The 16,305-nt window shown below is 39.9% G+C and overlaps 1 protein-coding gene across 3 annotated transcripts; it reads left to right on the top strand.

Annotated features, from left to right (window-relative positions):
- Window positions 1-1,404: 1,404 nt before the first annotated feature.
- Window positions 1,405-15,037, top strand: rtn2a (reticulon 2a). Of its 3 annotated transcripts, XM_004543666.5 has the most exons (10): window positions 1,405-1,573; window positions 2,478-2,531; window positions 2,991-3,581; window positions 4,622-4,819; window positions 10,023-10,230; window positions 10,696-10,834; window positions 12,293-12,362; window positions 12,455-12,501; window positions 12,593-12,651; window positions 14,242-15,037. In XM_004543666.5, exons 1-10 carry the CDS (start codon window positions 1,543-1,545, stop codon window positions 14,315-14,317), a joined length of 1,473 nt encoding a protein of 490 aa, XP_004543723.2. In that variant the 5' UTR covers window positions 1,405-1,542; the 3' UTR covers window positions 14,318-15,037. The 3 variants fall into 3 exon arrangements, with proteins under 3 accessions (XP_004543723.2, XP_023008506.1, XP_076729342.1); XM_023152738.2 differs by lacking the exons at window positions 1,405-1,573; window positions 2,478-2,531; window positions 2,991-3,581; window positions 4,622-4,819 and adding an exon at window positions 5,861-5,992; XM_076873227.1 differs by lacking the exons at window positions 1,405-1,573; window positions 2,478-2,531; window positions 2,991-3,581; window positions 4,622-4,819 and adding an exon at window positions 7,733-7,826.
- The last annotated feature ends 1,268 nt before the right edge of the window (window positions 15,038-16,305 follow it).

Genomic DNA, 16,305 nt, shown 5'->3' with positions numbered 1-16,305 from the left:
AAACTGACACTGGTCCTTGTGTTTGTCTGATCATGGAAACTGCCAGGTGTATAACTCAGGATGCGACTGTTTGTTTTTAACAAAAATAAATGTAGAACTGTTCAATTACATGTGATGCTAACAGTGGATAATAATGGCTGTTTCAGCTGCATGTGTAATGTGCTGTTGTCTCTCAAATCATTTCGTGTTTAAAGCAGTCCGTCAGTTTTCCACCCCGGTTATGGAAATCATTCAAGAAAACATAAATTGTTTTTGACATCTCTCAAACATTTGGACATCAATCTGTCATGTGAATACAATATATGGCTTAAGTAATTTGGTCTATTCTCAGATAAAACCCATTTAAGCTGTTACACAACACTGATCACCTAAAAATTAGATTTTAAAAAAAGTTTACGTTTAGCTTTTTTATGAGTAAATATGTGAAATTTTATATAAACTATGAAAAGGAAAATATATTTGTCTTTGTTGAGGCACAGCTTTGACCTAGTGGCAGCTGTGTAACTGCCATGATGTCATTCAGCTTGCACTTCTATTCAGTTTTTTGGTTTCCTTTTTTTAATTACAAAAATCCAGTTTAAATCTATATTTTCCCCTTTTAAATTTCTGCTTTTAGTTACTTTACGAATGATTAAAAAATGACTCAAACATCTCAGTAAAAGAGCTGCGGTTTGGATACATTAGCAGTGTAGTTTTATGAACTGAAATGAAGGGTCTATGTTGTAGTTCAAAAGCTGAATTTTACATGAATAAAAAGCATTATGAAGACGTCATACTGCACATATTTTTTCCAGCATTGCTCAAACCAAACTATCAGTTTTTATAGCTGCACAACACTGCCTCCTGGTGTTCGTTGTTTCCCAGGCCTTGTTTCCAATCTAATTAAAAGCTTTTACTTGAATTTTTATGCTACAGTATATTATATACTGCATATTTTATGGCTGTGGTTTTAGTTGTGTGTTTATAATATGAGAAAACAGAATCTGATCTGTATTACTAAAACAAACTAAAGCTGACGAACCTTACATGTTAGTAATGGGATGTAATTGAGGATTCAGCTCATCGTACCCAACCTATGTTTTACATTTATGTTTTACATCATTAATGTCTTCATTCTCTGACAACCTGATTCGATCAGATCCTGAGATGGGATCACATGATGACAGAGAGAGGGAGAGGGGATAGATGGGTGTAGAGTAGCTGTGAATGGGAGATGACAGCAAGCTGAGGCACACAGACACTCGTGCCTTCCCCCCTTTTGCTGTAGCGTACACTACTACTACAGCTGCAGCCTTAGCGATGGAAGAGGAGATGTAGAGGGGAGGATGGTGGAGTGAGGCAGGGCGGGGCTGTTGAGTGACTGAGCGAGAGGCAGGAGAGGGAGGAAGCCTCTCAGTAGATGACTGAGATACAGAGGGAGGAGGAGGAGAGAGAGAGAGAGAGAGAGTCCACAGGACGTGAGTGTCAGCAGCAGAGGAGGAGGAGGAGGGGGGAGCTTCCAGACTGGATGACTGGATGGGCCCAGCAATGCCTTGATGGAGCATGGGCCAGGTTTTAGGATTCTCCCACTGCCGTGAGTCTGCTTTGGTCCTTCAGTTTGTGTTTCAGTGTTGGGGGCGTCTGCATTTGCTTATCTCACCTTTCCATCATCTCTTATATTCCAGCTCAGTATCTTTTCCTGCTAACTGCTATGAGCATCGTATGTGTTAGCTCTCCCCCTCCCTCCTCTCCTGCATGCTCTCTGTTCCTCTCTACTGCTCATACCTTTCATAAACACATGGCTTAATGGAGCGGATGCAGTGCAGAAGCAGATTGTTTGGTTGTTGTTATCTAGCGTTGGATAGCAGATGTTTATTTGGTTGTGTCTGAGAGGGCTTTTCAGCCAGGCATGTTAGGCATGCAAGTTATTTCAAGCTGCCACAAGCTTCTGTTGTGCTTCCATATCTGCCTTTTATTTCAGCTTTCTGACAGAATATGGGCACGATCCTCTCTACATTTAAATTAAAGTGGCTGCTTATTTGCATGTGCAGACGAGAGTATGCTGCTTCGTTCCACTCCCTGGTTTATTTATTAGCTAAAGTCATGCTGGCTGTCTAATGTAGTGAAGGCCTTTACTGGTGCCAGCACAACTCTGCAAGGAAATGAATCAATATGCAACAAAATGGTTGATATGCACACAGTTTTATGCTTTGTTGTTTTACATAGAGGTTGAAATTGCTGAGTAGGGTACCTCCCAGTCTTTTTCAATGTGTACAGTGACAGTTCACTTATAACCCTTAAAACAGTGACTCATAACGAGTTACTGCAATGCTTCTTTTGGGGTTTTTAATCATTAGAAGAAACACCTACGTTCAGTGTTTGCCAGGCTGTGAGCTCAGTGTGAGATGGTGGAAAGAATGGATTTACAGCAGCTTGCCTTAAACATTCCTGTTTTACCCGTGGGTTCATGCAAAAGTTTCACTGTTTTGTCCTTTCAGAGGAATATGGCTCCGTGGCATCCACTCCAGACTCAACTCCTCCCTGCACTGATGGTAAGAAGCAGACACTTAACATCCCCAGAGATATTTGGTGGCAGAATGTCTACTCATTGATGCAAGTTCACCTAAATGCACCTGTTATTCAACTTCTCTAATGCTAGCAATGAAGATCCACAGGTTAGACTAAAGGAACGCTGATTTGTTCCTTTTTTGTAAGGAGAGCTGTTTTTGCACTTATCAAAGAAGGCTTCATCTTTCGACTCTGAACTCTTTCTTCTCCCTGACATCAAATAGGATGCCTTGCAGCTTTCATCTGACGTTTCCATTTAATAAAACTAAAATCTCTCTCCTTGCATAGCACTGCAATAACACTAGTAGCCCCAGTGTCTTTAGATTATTTGTAAACTGTTTTTTTCCCAGCTTGTATCCTGTTTCTTTGTCTCTCTCTGTTTTGTTACTGTGTGTCAGTGTGTACGTTGAGCTCACATCCATCTTGTTTTTCTATTCGTTCAGGTGGAAATGAGGAGTCAGAGATGTATGAGCTGCACACGGCCAGGGAGTGGTCCGACGACGATGAGGGGGGCGATGGAGATCCAGATGATGATGATGAGGGACTGGCTTCATCCCCGTCTATTTGGGGCACACCGCGTCAGAACTCCTTCGAGCAGACTTTCTCCTACATCGCTATTGCCGAGGCTGAAGCAGTGGGTGCCTCTAGACTCCTCCGCGATCGACGCAGGGCTGGTTCTCGAGGCAGTCGCACTCCTCTGATCCGCACGGACACCCTGGAAACACTGTTGGACTCCCCTGATGCAGACTGGGATCCTCAACTGTTCCTCAGTAGAGATGAAGAAGAGGAAACGTCAGAAAGCAGAGAGCATGAGAGAGTTGAGACGAGGACAGAAAGTGCTGGAGAAAGACGGGAAAGGGAGCAACAAAGACAAACTGAAACTATTACAATTCAGCCCTCTCCCCAAAACCTGGACCCAGAACCTCAAGAGAGAGATGAAGGAGTTCAAAGAGAGGAGAGTGTTGACGAGAGTGTGGAGAATTCCCCTTCCATCCTGTCATCCCTGCAACAGAGCCCCTCACAGATACTTCAGAGTGAGAAATATGTGATGAGGTTGCTTCATTCTGTGTTGTGTGAAACTCTAAAATATGTAGTGTCTGAGAAATCTCAGGATGCCTCAGTACAGAGATGACTAGCTTGGTTGACTGAGCAGTAGGTTTTCAACCAAAAAAATGTAATGAGCTCTTTGCACAACTGACTTGTAATTTTAAGCATACTGAGCGTTAGAGTAGATGTTTTATAAGTGTAGCCTGTATCCAAAAATCACTATGAATTCTTATGATCAACTAAAGATACATTAGAATACAAAAAACTGAGTTTAGGCCTGGGTTATTGATTCTGTCAGTCAGCATAATGATCTTGTCAAAAGTCTTTTGAAGTCCTCATGTGATCTACAAAAAGATTATGTTGTTGTATGCTGTTTTACCTTCATTTTATATTATTTTTACACTGAATTTAAACATCTTGTAAAGGAGTCTTTCCAAATTTTACATTTATTGAGTATAAGAGACTTTTTTTTTTTGTTAGTTCCTCCTAACAGTCTCCACTTTAAAATCTTCATGTTCTGAGAGCTTAAGTGATGACCTTGCCTTGAGTCATGCTTCACGTTAGGGTCTGAGGCAGAAGTGACGACAAATCAAAATGATTAGACAATTGTAGCATCGAAAGGCCGCATAAATATTTTGTAAACCCACTTTCCAGTGGGTTTTTATGAATACATTTCATTACATATAAATTTATTGTGCTTAAAAATTAAAAAGTGAGAAAAAATAGCATGTATAAATAGAAGAGCAGTGGAACCCCAGATGTAATTTTTATTTCTAAAGGCTGTAAAATACCCAATTAACAACTCTAATCTAAACTACATTCAGTAGTCTGATAGCCTCATATATCATTTGTATCTTGTGATCGTGTCAGTGTAAAAGAGATTTTGTTTGTGGTGAATGTTATAAAGACAAATAGTGGTCAAATCAAACAAATCCGCATTCTTGTGCAAAATATAGTTTGCTGCTGTTTAGTTAAGCACATTCAACGTGATGGCATTACCATAATGACACATTCTTCCTTTTCCCAGCAGCAGCAGCTGAGCCAGTATCTCCTGTTGCCAGGGAAACCATTTCAGTCAAGCTTCTCACAACTGTGCGACCGGGAGACCCAGCGTCATCTGCGCCGCCTGCCATTGGCCTAAACACTCAGGAACAACTGGTCAGAGATCACTGGTTTTCAGCACTTAACCTAACAGAGGACTGGGCAGCATGCACACACATAGCAGGTAGGAGAATAAAAAACGTCTGTCTTCTCCTGACCTCTGCCTCTTCTCTCGTTCAGCAAGATTCTTTCACTGAGCCCAATCAATACTTTAAAGAAGGAGAATATCAGATTTCACTTTCTGCATGGACCTTCAGGAGCAGGCAGACAAAGATAACTGACCCTCTCCCCACCCCCGTGGAAGTGCTGGCTGTTCATTGTGTCGCCGTAATAACCCTCTTTTGGGATTTAAGGAGTGATTGGCTCATTGTGAGCAAACCATGGCTGACTTTTCAGATTCATGCTGATGTCAGCAACACAACAGAAAGAAAGATGCACATAGTATATGGGAGGAGTTTCTGTGTATGCAGATTTGTGGCAGTTTGCTAGCATTGTAGTGGTGAATTGACCCTCGAAGTGGATCCTCCATCAGAGTGGAGCTCGGTCTTATTTTAGACGACTGTTTGAGCGTTAATAAATGTGCGGGCAGGCTGATGACAGAGATTAGGGTCCCCTGAATAAGTACTGCAAATATATCTATTGGAATATCATGTTTCTTTTGGTTTTATGACTGCTTTTAGTAGCATTGTATCAAATTTCAAATATTGAAACTGGCAATGATAAATGACTGGGTTCTCATTCAGCACCCTTTTAGTCAGTCATTTTAGGCCTTGTACTGCTAGTTGTTTTTAGACATTTGATAGCTTAAGCATTTTATCTTGTTTGTTTTGTCACATTAAATCATAAGTAGAATTTATAACTCTAGAAAATGTGAAAAAGAATGCAGCTTTTCAGTTGCTCTTCTGTTTTTTTGTCAGCAGTGGAAACAGAAAGATGGGACCTGGTGACATAACAGAAAAAAAGACACTCATTCTCCTGTTTCACACAATTTAAAATATGAACACAGCTCTATAAAACAAACTCCCAGTTTAAAGGAATGGATTCATTCATCTGTCTTTAGAGTCAGAAGATCTAGTGTAATGGTTGCGAATCATCTCTTTATGGGTGAAGCTCTTGTATTTTCTAAGAGTGCTGGGCGGTGCTGCACATGAGATTATTTTGGGCTGTCAGGCCTTTGGACTGCTGAGCGAGCAGTGGGTGGCCAAAAACAGCTCACAGGGGTGAGAGGTACACACAGAGAGAGGGGCAGAGGGTGCGAGGGGAAACGCTGGAGCAGCAACCAAAATGGCCAGTAAAGGTGAGATGCTCTGGATGTGGAAATAGAATTTTCTACACCTTTATAGGTGAGCTGTAGGTCTAAGCTTAGTGTGATGAGCTGAGGGACAACTCCCACAAAGAGCTGTGTTTCATTTCAGTTAAATTGATGGCAGAGAAAGCTGCAGATTCAAGTGGTGGACTGTTTAGCTTTCTGACTGGCTTAGAGAAGGCTGGTCTGTCAGAGTCCTGAAGGTTTAAACTGAGTGGATTTCCTGCTGCTCGCTGGGGATGGGTGTTTCCATCAGCTGCAGGTGTGTTTGGCACTAAACTAATCAGCTGTTCAAATATAGCCACATTTATCAGTACCCTGGATTTAAATGAGCACCAGCCATTCAAATGACTATAAACTTTCAGTCATGGGTTGTAATATATTTGCCAGCTGGGTTCTCTTACTCTTTGGTGTTTCCTCTTTAGACTGAAGAGCTGGCACAGATGGAGTTTCATTCTAAAGTAGTACGAGGTTTGTGGCAACATGCTTGAGCTGACATGACCAGGCACAAGTGAAATGGATTTTGGGGGCTGAAATGAAATTATGTCAAGCCAAGGTGGCATAAAGGACGAGTCGGCTCTATTACTTTTGTTTGACTGGTTAATTGACAGTTGATTGACTGTTTGTTTGATTAATTATAATCAAGAATACAGTAACATCCTGTATATCGTAGTTAAAGCACTGCAGTTTAGCTAATGTGAATTGCACCATGTTTTAGCTCAGTACTTGATATGTTGTGAACTGTGGATGCGCCTGAGTAATAAATAAAAAAGACCAAAGCCCTTTTGTACCTTTTTTTGTATATCTTTATTTCTACTTTTAATGTGGTCATTTTTGTTTATGGGCTTTCCTCACTTTTGGAGCCAGGCTCAGTTGTCCATAAGGTGCTGCAGTTCTTCATCTTAGTGAACTATAGTGGACTGAAGAATTAAGCTAACTTGTAACCAGTGAAATACTTCCTGTCATGTGGAGATTAAATATTTAATGCATGGGTGGGCAATTCATTTTGCAAAGCGGCCAATGGGACTGTTGTGGAGAGCCATACCAGCAACTCTGAACTCAATTCTGGTTAACATGATTTTTATCTATTTATAAGCTTATTGGTGCAGCCCTTCACAACAGTCCCAGTTTCTCATGTGGCCCTTTGGAAAATTGAATCCATTATTTAATGTCTTAAGTAAAGTGACTGAAAGTGGAGCCCAACTGATATAGGATTCTAAGACCGATACTGTTACCGATAGTTGATTTAAAAATTCGAGATTCTAATATATGTGCAAATTTTTTCTTTCTCTCTTTATGTTCAGTTGTCTATTTATTTGTTTACTCTCTGACTGTTGTGTTTGTGGCATGTGTTGCCAACAGGGCAATGTCAACACTCATAACATGGTTGAAGGGTGTTTCTCCAATTTCCTGTTTGCTTTTGAAGTTTTGATTTATCAGCCCTCATACATGCCAATGCAAATCGATCAACAAACAGCTAATATTATTTGTCTGATAAATTGTTCAAGTTCTGTTTGGAAAGAAATTGCTAATAAATAAATGAAATAAACCAACTTTAGGGGATTACAAGGGGAAGTCACAGTGTTTTTGCATATTTACTCGATACTCGTGTGTTTAGAAAACCCTGAGCAAGTAATAGAGAGCAAGTAGTAAAGTACAAGTACAAGGTGTGTGAAGATGAGCCAAATACAATGTGTCTTCCATGGCCAGTTTTGATGTCATACTGCTGTTTATGTGTTATTACACTAAACACGTATCCTGCTGTGTCTCCATGTGAGTGTCACTGTCCCGGAATGGCAGCAGCACAAACAAACACAATGAACAGGTGTGTTCCAGGGGCATCATGGGTATTAATTGTGTGCAGTGATGTTTATAAATAACCCACCTGCTGTCAGTACACTCCATTGAAAGAGGCTTCCCTTTATTCTAATGCTGAGGCTTAGCATTTCGCTGAACGACGAGTACAAAGTACCAGGTCTCTCTCTGACAATAATTACACAGCACAGGGACACTGCATTTACAGTGAGCTGTGTGATGGAATTTTAATTACTGTTAATTGCTTAATCGTTTTCTGTAACATTAAAATTGTTAAGAGAAAAAAGATGACCCACGAATTCTACTGCGTACATCAAAGTTGTCCACTGTAGTACTGCATGACTCTGCAGACGCCTCAGTCTCCAGGGCAGCTGTTGCTGGGTGACAGAGAGGGAAACTAACAGGGTGTGGAGAAGGGGCTGCCGATGTCCTGACGACTGACAGCAGGTGCTGTGAAAGGCTGCATTTAAATTCCCCTCAACTGCTTGTTTCCCTCTTTCATCTGAGGGCTAAATTTAACTGGACCTAGAGCCTGATGTGTCCTCGGAGCTGCCCTGTGTGCTTTCATGCCTGAGACTTAAAATCCCTCCTTGCCTCATGTCTTCAACCTCTCTGGCCACCCTTTCCATCTCTTTTCCTATGCTCCAGGTGCTCTTTCAATGGTGCTTCTTAAAAAATAAAAAAAAGGTATTATTCAGCCGAATGTTGAGGAGTTTAAATGATACAGCAGCTTTGTCAAAATCGAATATATTGTCAACAGTTGCCTGGACTTTTCAGCCACTGTTTTTATTTTGGTTTTTTTTTTTACTTCCTATTCTGTTGGCTCTATCTTTTTTTAACCTTTCTTTTCTTCAGTTGTTGTCAGAGGTGTACTTACACTCATCATGGGCATAAATGTCATGGTAATTTGGTGCTTTTGCTGAGTTCATTAAACTGTTCTTTTTCCGGGGTGGCGTGATTATACGGGTAAATCTTTAAAAACTTTTCAAAGCTTGAATTAGGGGCAAATGTTTGTTTTTAATTGGGATTTTCTCCAATCCAAACTGGGTCAAAAATAAACTCACATGCCCAGTAATATTTAGTTTCATGTACCTCAGCAAGTTGCAGCTTGTTTTTGTTATATATCAACAAACTTCTGGCATAATTCTGGCTAGATATTTGACTGCTATTCCATGCAGAATTGGAAGAGTTAGATTAGGTTAGAAGTCAGGGGTTTGGGAAGTCCAGTCTAGAAGTTTAATGTTAGCCTGCTTCATCCAATCCAAACCCAGTTTGTGTTTGGGATCATTGTCCTGTTGGAACACACAATTGTATCCAAGTTTTAACAATCTAGCTGTTTTGCAGTGAAGTTGAAGAATTTAGAGGTAGTCATGCTTCATTATTTCATCCATTTTCTGCAGTGTACCAATACCAATGGTAACAAAACAGCCACAGATCATGATGCTACTACCACCATGCTTGATAGTTGGTACTGTGTTAGGTTTATTGTTTGAAAGCCTCACCTTTACTTTTCCAAACATACCTCTTGTGATTGTGGCGAAACAGGTCAATCTTCATTTTGCCTGCCCATAAAATGTTCACTAAAAGGCATTTGGTTCGTCCATGTGGGCAGCTACAAATTTCAGTTGAGCTTAAAGGTATCAATTTTGGAGCAAGGGCTTCTGTCTTGGTCAGCACCCTCAGTCAAGGTCAATATAAAACTGGCTTTGCTGTGCACAGTGATGTTGGTGTTCCAGCAGTTCCCAGTTCATTGCAGGCTTGACCTTCGGTGCTTAATGGACTGTTTCTGAATATATAACCAATTTCCCTTCCTCTAAGGGTGACAGTTCGTATCTTCTTTTGAACCTTGGCAAAATGGTGACACATCTGAATAACTTGTACTTTGAATCTGCCCTAGTTTAAAATTGGCTCAGCGAGACCTTCCAAACTTATTTAAACCTACATTTCTCCTTTTCCTTGAACTCGGTCATTTTAATGTGTGCTTTAAATAAATCCTTTAGATGCTGGCAAAGCATTATTTAATAAAAGATTTAAGTGAATGTATGCATGTTTGACTCCTCTACACCTCTGTGCTGTACAATCATTCCACCCTGGAAATAGAACATCACAAAAAAAAATATTGTAAAAGTCTCAAATTTCCATGATATTTGTGCTTATGATAAAGCATGTACATTTCTGACCACACGGTACCTGCCTTGCCTTTTAGTGATGGACTTGATCTACTGGAAGGACACGGAGCGGAGTGGCATGGTGCTCACAGGGTTAGTGGTGGGATTGCTGTCCCTGTTCCAGCTCAGCATCATCACTGTGGTCTCCACAGTCTCCCTGGCTATCATGTGCTTCACCATCTCAGTACGGATCTACTACCAACTCCTCTACATCCTCAGCTGGGGTGATGGAGAACATCCGTTCAAGTAAGATGCTGTGCTTTTATTTAATGGGGACTTGACCTTTGTTATTTTAGTTTTTATACAAATTAATATAGAATGTGCTCAAGACCAGGGGGTTAAGATAACAACTTTCACTCAGGAAACCTTTATTTTTTTGTTTGTTAAAGCATACTTGAAATATTGTCACTTTTGTTGAATTTTCCTTATAGGATAGTCATCTTGTTGCAATGCCTCTTTATAAAATGATAGCTTTATATGTAAAATGGATTTTAAATAGCTGCTGATGACCTGGGAAGTTTCAGAGATTGGGCAATTTAATGGCTTTGAAAGTTATGACAAGTATATGTGCTTGAAGTATTGTGTGGAATCTGTGTTTTTAAGGAGGAATGACTCAGAAAAGACTCAAAAATAAATGCAGTGCAAAGAAATGTGAGACTAAATCTGACATTTCAGCATCTAGCTTCTGCTTTTGTCATCCTGTCCTATCAGGTCTTATTTGGACTTGGACATCAGCTTCAGTGGAGAGCAGGCTGACCTCTATATGCAGAAACTCATTGTGATGACTCTGTCAGCTGTTGACACTCTGAAGAGACTCTTTTTTGTTGGCAACCTTTTTGAATCCCTCAAGGTAAGTGATTTGTTTCGCTTTGTCCAGAACCTCTCCTCTCCATTTTTATCTTAATTTTATCATCATTAACCAAGATATCATCCTATCTCCGTAGTCCTTCATTTTGCTTCATCATCTGTCATCTTCCTCCCTGCCTCATCCCTCTATCACTGGAGGTTAGGTCATTGCCGACTGTTACTCTCATTCTCCCGGCTCAAAGCTGAAGCCTCTCCTCCTAAATAAATTAATAGCACTGCTGGCAGCTGTCAGTCCCTGTGACATATTTTTGGTAATTGTTTGGAAGGCTAAGTGTCCCTTTGGATAAAGAACCCTTTCAGATCAAACTGAAATGCCTCACTCTTCTCATCCAACCCTTGGCTATGCCTCTCCTGCTAGCAAGGCCAAACCCTTGCTAGCAGGAGAGATCATATTCATCAAGTCAAGAGCGGAAAATCTGCCAGCATCACATAATTAATGATTTATCTAGTTTGCTGTGATGGAAAATGCTTTGTTGCAGTTTTTTAGATAAAACTTGATTGACTTTAGGTTTATGTCCTTTCTCTGAAAGCTAATGCATAAAATGCCAGTTCTTAATCAGCCTTTTGACACAGTCATCATTAGGCTCAAGTCATTTCAAATGTAGGTGTGTTCTTGAGTAATGCAAGTGATACAAGTCTAAGAAAAGTTTGAGGGATCCTCTGAGGGGTAAAAACGGTCAATCAAATATGAATAAAAAAATGTGTGATGGCTACTTACCTTTGATTAAATTTAGGGTAATTTCCACTTATTTCATAGAGAGTAGTATTAGACTGGGATAGGAGCTATTGATGCAGCATTCACTATACACGTGTACCAGTCAGTTACAATATAGTTAGTAAACCTCACTGCCAGTATTGGAATAACATGCAGAATACTCTAGTTTTACCAGTATCAGTAAAACATCTACATAGATATGAAATTGTAGCTGTTAACAGCAGGCTGAAATAACTCATTTGCAATAAATGGTGAGTCAGCGTAAGCTGACTGAGCCCCTTAATCCCAGGACCCCCTGTTCTCAACCCTGACCTTGCTGGAATGTGGCATGACACACAGGGATATGAACTCAGAGACACCCGGGATAAGCTGGAGTCTCCTTCCATCTGACACAGGGTGTCCCATGTCAGTATCATATGTACAGTGACAGAACTGAAAAATGAGGGGAAAGAGTTGTATCATATTGGGGCGTGGGGGTTATATTTAAAGCTTATTTTATCCGTCAAGGAGAAATGATGTCAGTGACAATAATTTAATGAATTCTGTATCCTATTTACATAATACAGTGGAGCAAAATCAACAGTGTGTTAGTGTGATGGACTGTTTTCTAGAAGGAAATGAAAACCAAATGGAGGTTTGCAGGAGGGTTTCTTGATAACAGCTTAACTTTCTGGTGAAAGCTAAAGTCTGTGCAGCTGTTTCTTTATTTTATGTTTATTCTTTTAGTTCCTGTTTCTGATGTACCTTGTGACATACCTGGGAGACCTGTGCAATGGCCTTACTTTGCTCATCATCAGTAAGAAACGCATATCATCACTGGACATATGAAAGCTATTGATACACTCTTTGTTTATCACTTTGGCAACTCTACTTTTTTTTCTCTTCTAGGTGTGATCGCTGTCTTTTCTCTGCCCCTTTTTTATATACGACGTCAGGTAGCAACTTTTTTTTCTATTTGTACACTCACTGATATTTAATGTCCACCATATCCTTTAACATTTGTACCCTTTTTCTGTTATATTCCAGGAGCAGGTTGATGGCGTTATTGCAAAAATCCAGGCCCAAATTGACAACGTCAAGGACATGTGAGTATGACGCCATCCTGTGGCAGAAAGGTGCTATCACCAACACAGTGGAGCTCATGATCTCAGATACTTCTTTTTACTTTAAGTATGCACCAGAGCTGACTGCACAAAGTATCATTCACACTGTTTAACACAGTATATAGTCAATAGCACTATGCAGTCTATAAGAAAAATAAACAAATATGCCAAATCTATTCATTGCTGCAGTACTCAGATATGTTTTTAACACTATAAGGAAATTACATTTTGAACATGTTGAAAAAAACTGAATCTTTAGGCACTTTTTTTTGCAGCCTGTTGTAGAAACACAGACATAAACGAGTATTTTTGCACAAAAAGGTGATTCTCAAAGTGCTGTTAGCTGAAATGCCAGATATAGCAAATATGATACAAAGTCAAATTAATAAAAGCAAATAAATCTTACATTCATTTTTCTTTTTAATTTAAAATATATATATTTATACATTTCTGGCGAGTGTGTCATGATTCAGCTTTAAATGGTAAATAAATAGGATATGACTAATAGAATAAAAAAATAAATCCAGCAAAGACCTGAAACAGGACCTGAAAAATGCATCTGGCCCTTCAGCTGATCCATCGACTGTACATCAGAAATGGTTTTAGGGGAAGGGTGGCTGTCATTCTTCAGGAAGGGAAACAGGGAGAAAAGGCTGAGGTGTACCAGATTACACAAGACCAGGACTGAAAATCAATGACAAATCCCACTTTACATTTTTTGAGAAGGGAGGCTCAAGATTTTGCACAGTACTGCAATTAATAAAGCAAACACATTGTACTTTACATCACAGCATTTAGTTTCAGCTGGTCAGCAGACTGAGACTGAACATGATGCTCAATGATTTGTGTTTAGAAAAAAGCAACAGATTTTTAACTGTTAATCAAATGATTCTCATCAGAAGAATGATCCACCATGGCTGTGCAGCATGACAATGCTATTAATAATAATGGTAACTAATATGTTATAGTGTATTTGCTCATTATCTGCTAATTATTGGCCGAATGTTGAAGTATAGAGTGTTAGTTTGGAGATCCATTGTTACAGTTGCATGAGTTTTTAGCTCTTTTTAGCTCACAGTGGGATCTCAGAATTTTTAATGTTCACAGCCTGGTTCCATCAACCAGATGTGTCCTTGACCTTTTTTCCTGTCTTTTTTCTAAACAAGAAAATAAGTAGGATTAACAAACCTGGTTGTCGATCCAAACTGGAACCACTTACAACCAAAATAGTTTATCCATTTCCCAGTCATGCCTTCCAAGCCCACGATAATATGCTGATATAGTTAATGGCAGTAACAGTATCACGCACACACAATCCCAAGAAAAAATACCAGGTAATCCGTATCAAAATGGCTTCAAGCCACTAAAACAAACCAGGGAGGGATCTAACTGAAGTAATTTAAAAGGTTCTACTATAAGGCTGGTAGGACGAGCTAAGGGGACTAACTATGTTGGAATGTGTTCCTTAAACATAGGATTTATCAGTGAGGCATTAACACACACTTAACAAAAAATAATGGTGGTGGATGATGCTAATTTTCACTTATTATCACTTATGTGTCTCCCCTGTAGTCTTCAAAGACTTGTCCAGGGTGGTGGCCCTCCTCCTGATCCAACTCCTGGTGGTGCCAAACCCAAAACCCAGTAATCACTCATGGACAGCGACTTAAAGAGAAGCTACATGAGTTACAGACTGTCACTCAGATGTCTTACATGGCAGTCTGTGCTCAGAGCTCCACAGAACAGAGCTCCAGAAACGGGGAAGGGAACGAAAGGGAGGTTATTTAAATGAATGATGATGAGGGCTACGCATGGTACTTCACACTAACTGTATCCAAGTTATGGGGGTTAGAGGATGGGGCTGAGATGATTCTGCTTCATGGTGTATGAATCCTGGATAGGACTCTTGCTGCTGGTTTCGAAGAAGAAGAGATTCTGCAGCGCAGGTGATTGCGCATGACCATCTTTGGAAATATTGTTTTTGACATGTAAAAAAGAATTCAAAAAGTGTCTTAAATTGAGCTGTAGTCCAAAATGAGGTACAAGACCATAAAAGGGAAGCTCCCACACTGACAGCTACACGCCTGAGTAAAGGGAATTGAGTCGTTGAGGGGATTTGTGCGAGGAGCACTAAAACAGGGGTCAACACAGATCACGGCAGCATAAAACTGGCAATTAAAGACGTGTGTGAAATCACATGTACATTTCTCCATGCATATTCATTCACATGACTGTTTATCTGTGTGTATGCAGGTGTGTATGGACGTTTCTGTGTTTGTGTGTGCATGTATGCGAGTAACTGACATAGAGCTTGCTCAAACAAAACTGTTACCCAGCAATTAAAGTCACATTTCTTAATTTTCCAAAATTTTGTGTTTCTTTTCACCCTCGCTGGCATCCATTTCTATTCACTATCAGTCACCCTTTTTATGTTTTGTGTGTTTTTTGTTTTTTTCATTGCTTACACTAAAAGATTCATGGATGTAGTGAAGGAGGACATACAGGGAGTCGGTGTGATAGAGGAGGCTGTTAGGGAAAGGGTGAGATGGAGGCAGAAGATCCGCTGTGCTGACTCCTAAAGGGAGCAGCTGAAAGGCACTGCTTTCCCTCCTTTGATATAAACAGAAAGATAACTGAGCTCCTCGGTGACTTTAGTAATTTACAACATTATAAATTTTACGAGAGGAAGTTCTTCACTGGCAGAGTACCAGAGGTGTCAGTGTTGCTGAGGAGTTTCATGATTGCGTATATGGGCAATAGACAAAGTGCTAAGATTTCCCATGTTCTTTGTGCTCTTAAAGTGTTTTGTCTCCCGTTGTAGAGGAAGCTTGTGAAGGAACGTGAAAGTGTAATACAGCAGGTGCCTTTTTAACCGCAGGTTACAGTGCATGATCTGATTCACAGTACTTACAACTTGTTTCCTCCAACAATGCACCACTTCTCGTATCAGCCTAACCATTTGTTTCCCAATAATGGAGTTTTGTATATGTACAAAACTTACCGGATTCCTATATCTGTACAGGGCAAGGTATCTTATATGGAACTGTAAGTAGATCTGTTTTAGGAATAATAAAATTATTCAGGATACTCCACAGTTGAAGTCCATATTTCCCTTTAGTGTCTGCTTTTAAAGCTCACACAAAGACTGTTATGCCTTATAGATGTGAATTTACATCCTACAGAGAAAGCATAGATATAACCCGTTAAAAACCAAAACCTAATGGCCAGTTAGTGTCAGAAATCATGTGCTGCTTGGTCATAGAACTACAGTAGTAGCATAGACACACCCATCTGTCCTTTCTGATGGGTGACAGCAATATGTAACCACACAGCTTAACATGTATAAATCTGTTTTGTCATGATTCCTGTGTACATATTTAGCAAAGCTGCTACTAATCCAGCCAAACTTCATTTTCATAGAGTTGTCATACCAGGCCTAGATTACCAGAAGTTTTTGTTTTCTATTTGCCTTGAAAATATTAATCTAAACAGAAAACTGACTTTTAATTCCTTTTCATTTAATTTCCAAACAATTGATCACTCGTGACCTGCATTATCTTAGTGCACTTTTCTTTGTATTCCTGAAAATAACTAGTTTTATGGCTGGAAAAATAAACTCTTGAGAGATCAATTCAA

The sequence above is a fragment of the Maylandia zebra genome, linkage group LG14 (genome assembly GCF_041146795.1).
Source record: "Maylandia zebra isolate NMK-2024a linkage group LG14, Mzebra_GT3a, whole genome shotgun sequence".
Lineage (NCBI taxonomy): Eukaryota > Metazoa > Chordata > Actinopteri > Cichliformes > Cichlidae > Maylandia > Maylandia zebra.
Note: the sequence above shows the minus strand (reverse complement) of the source record. Positions and strands in the feature narration are given on the sequence as shown.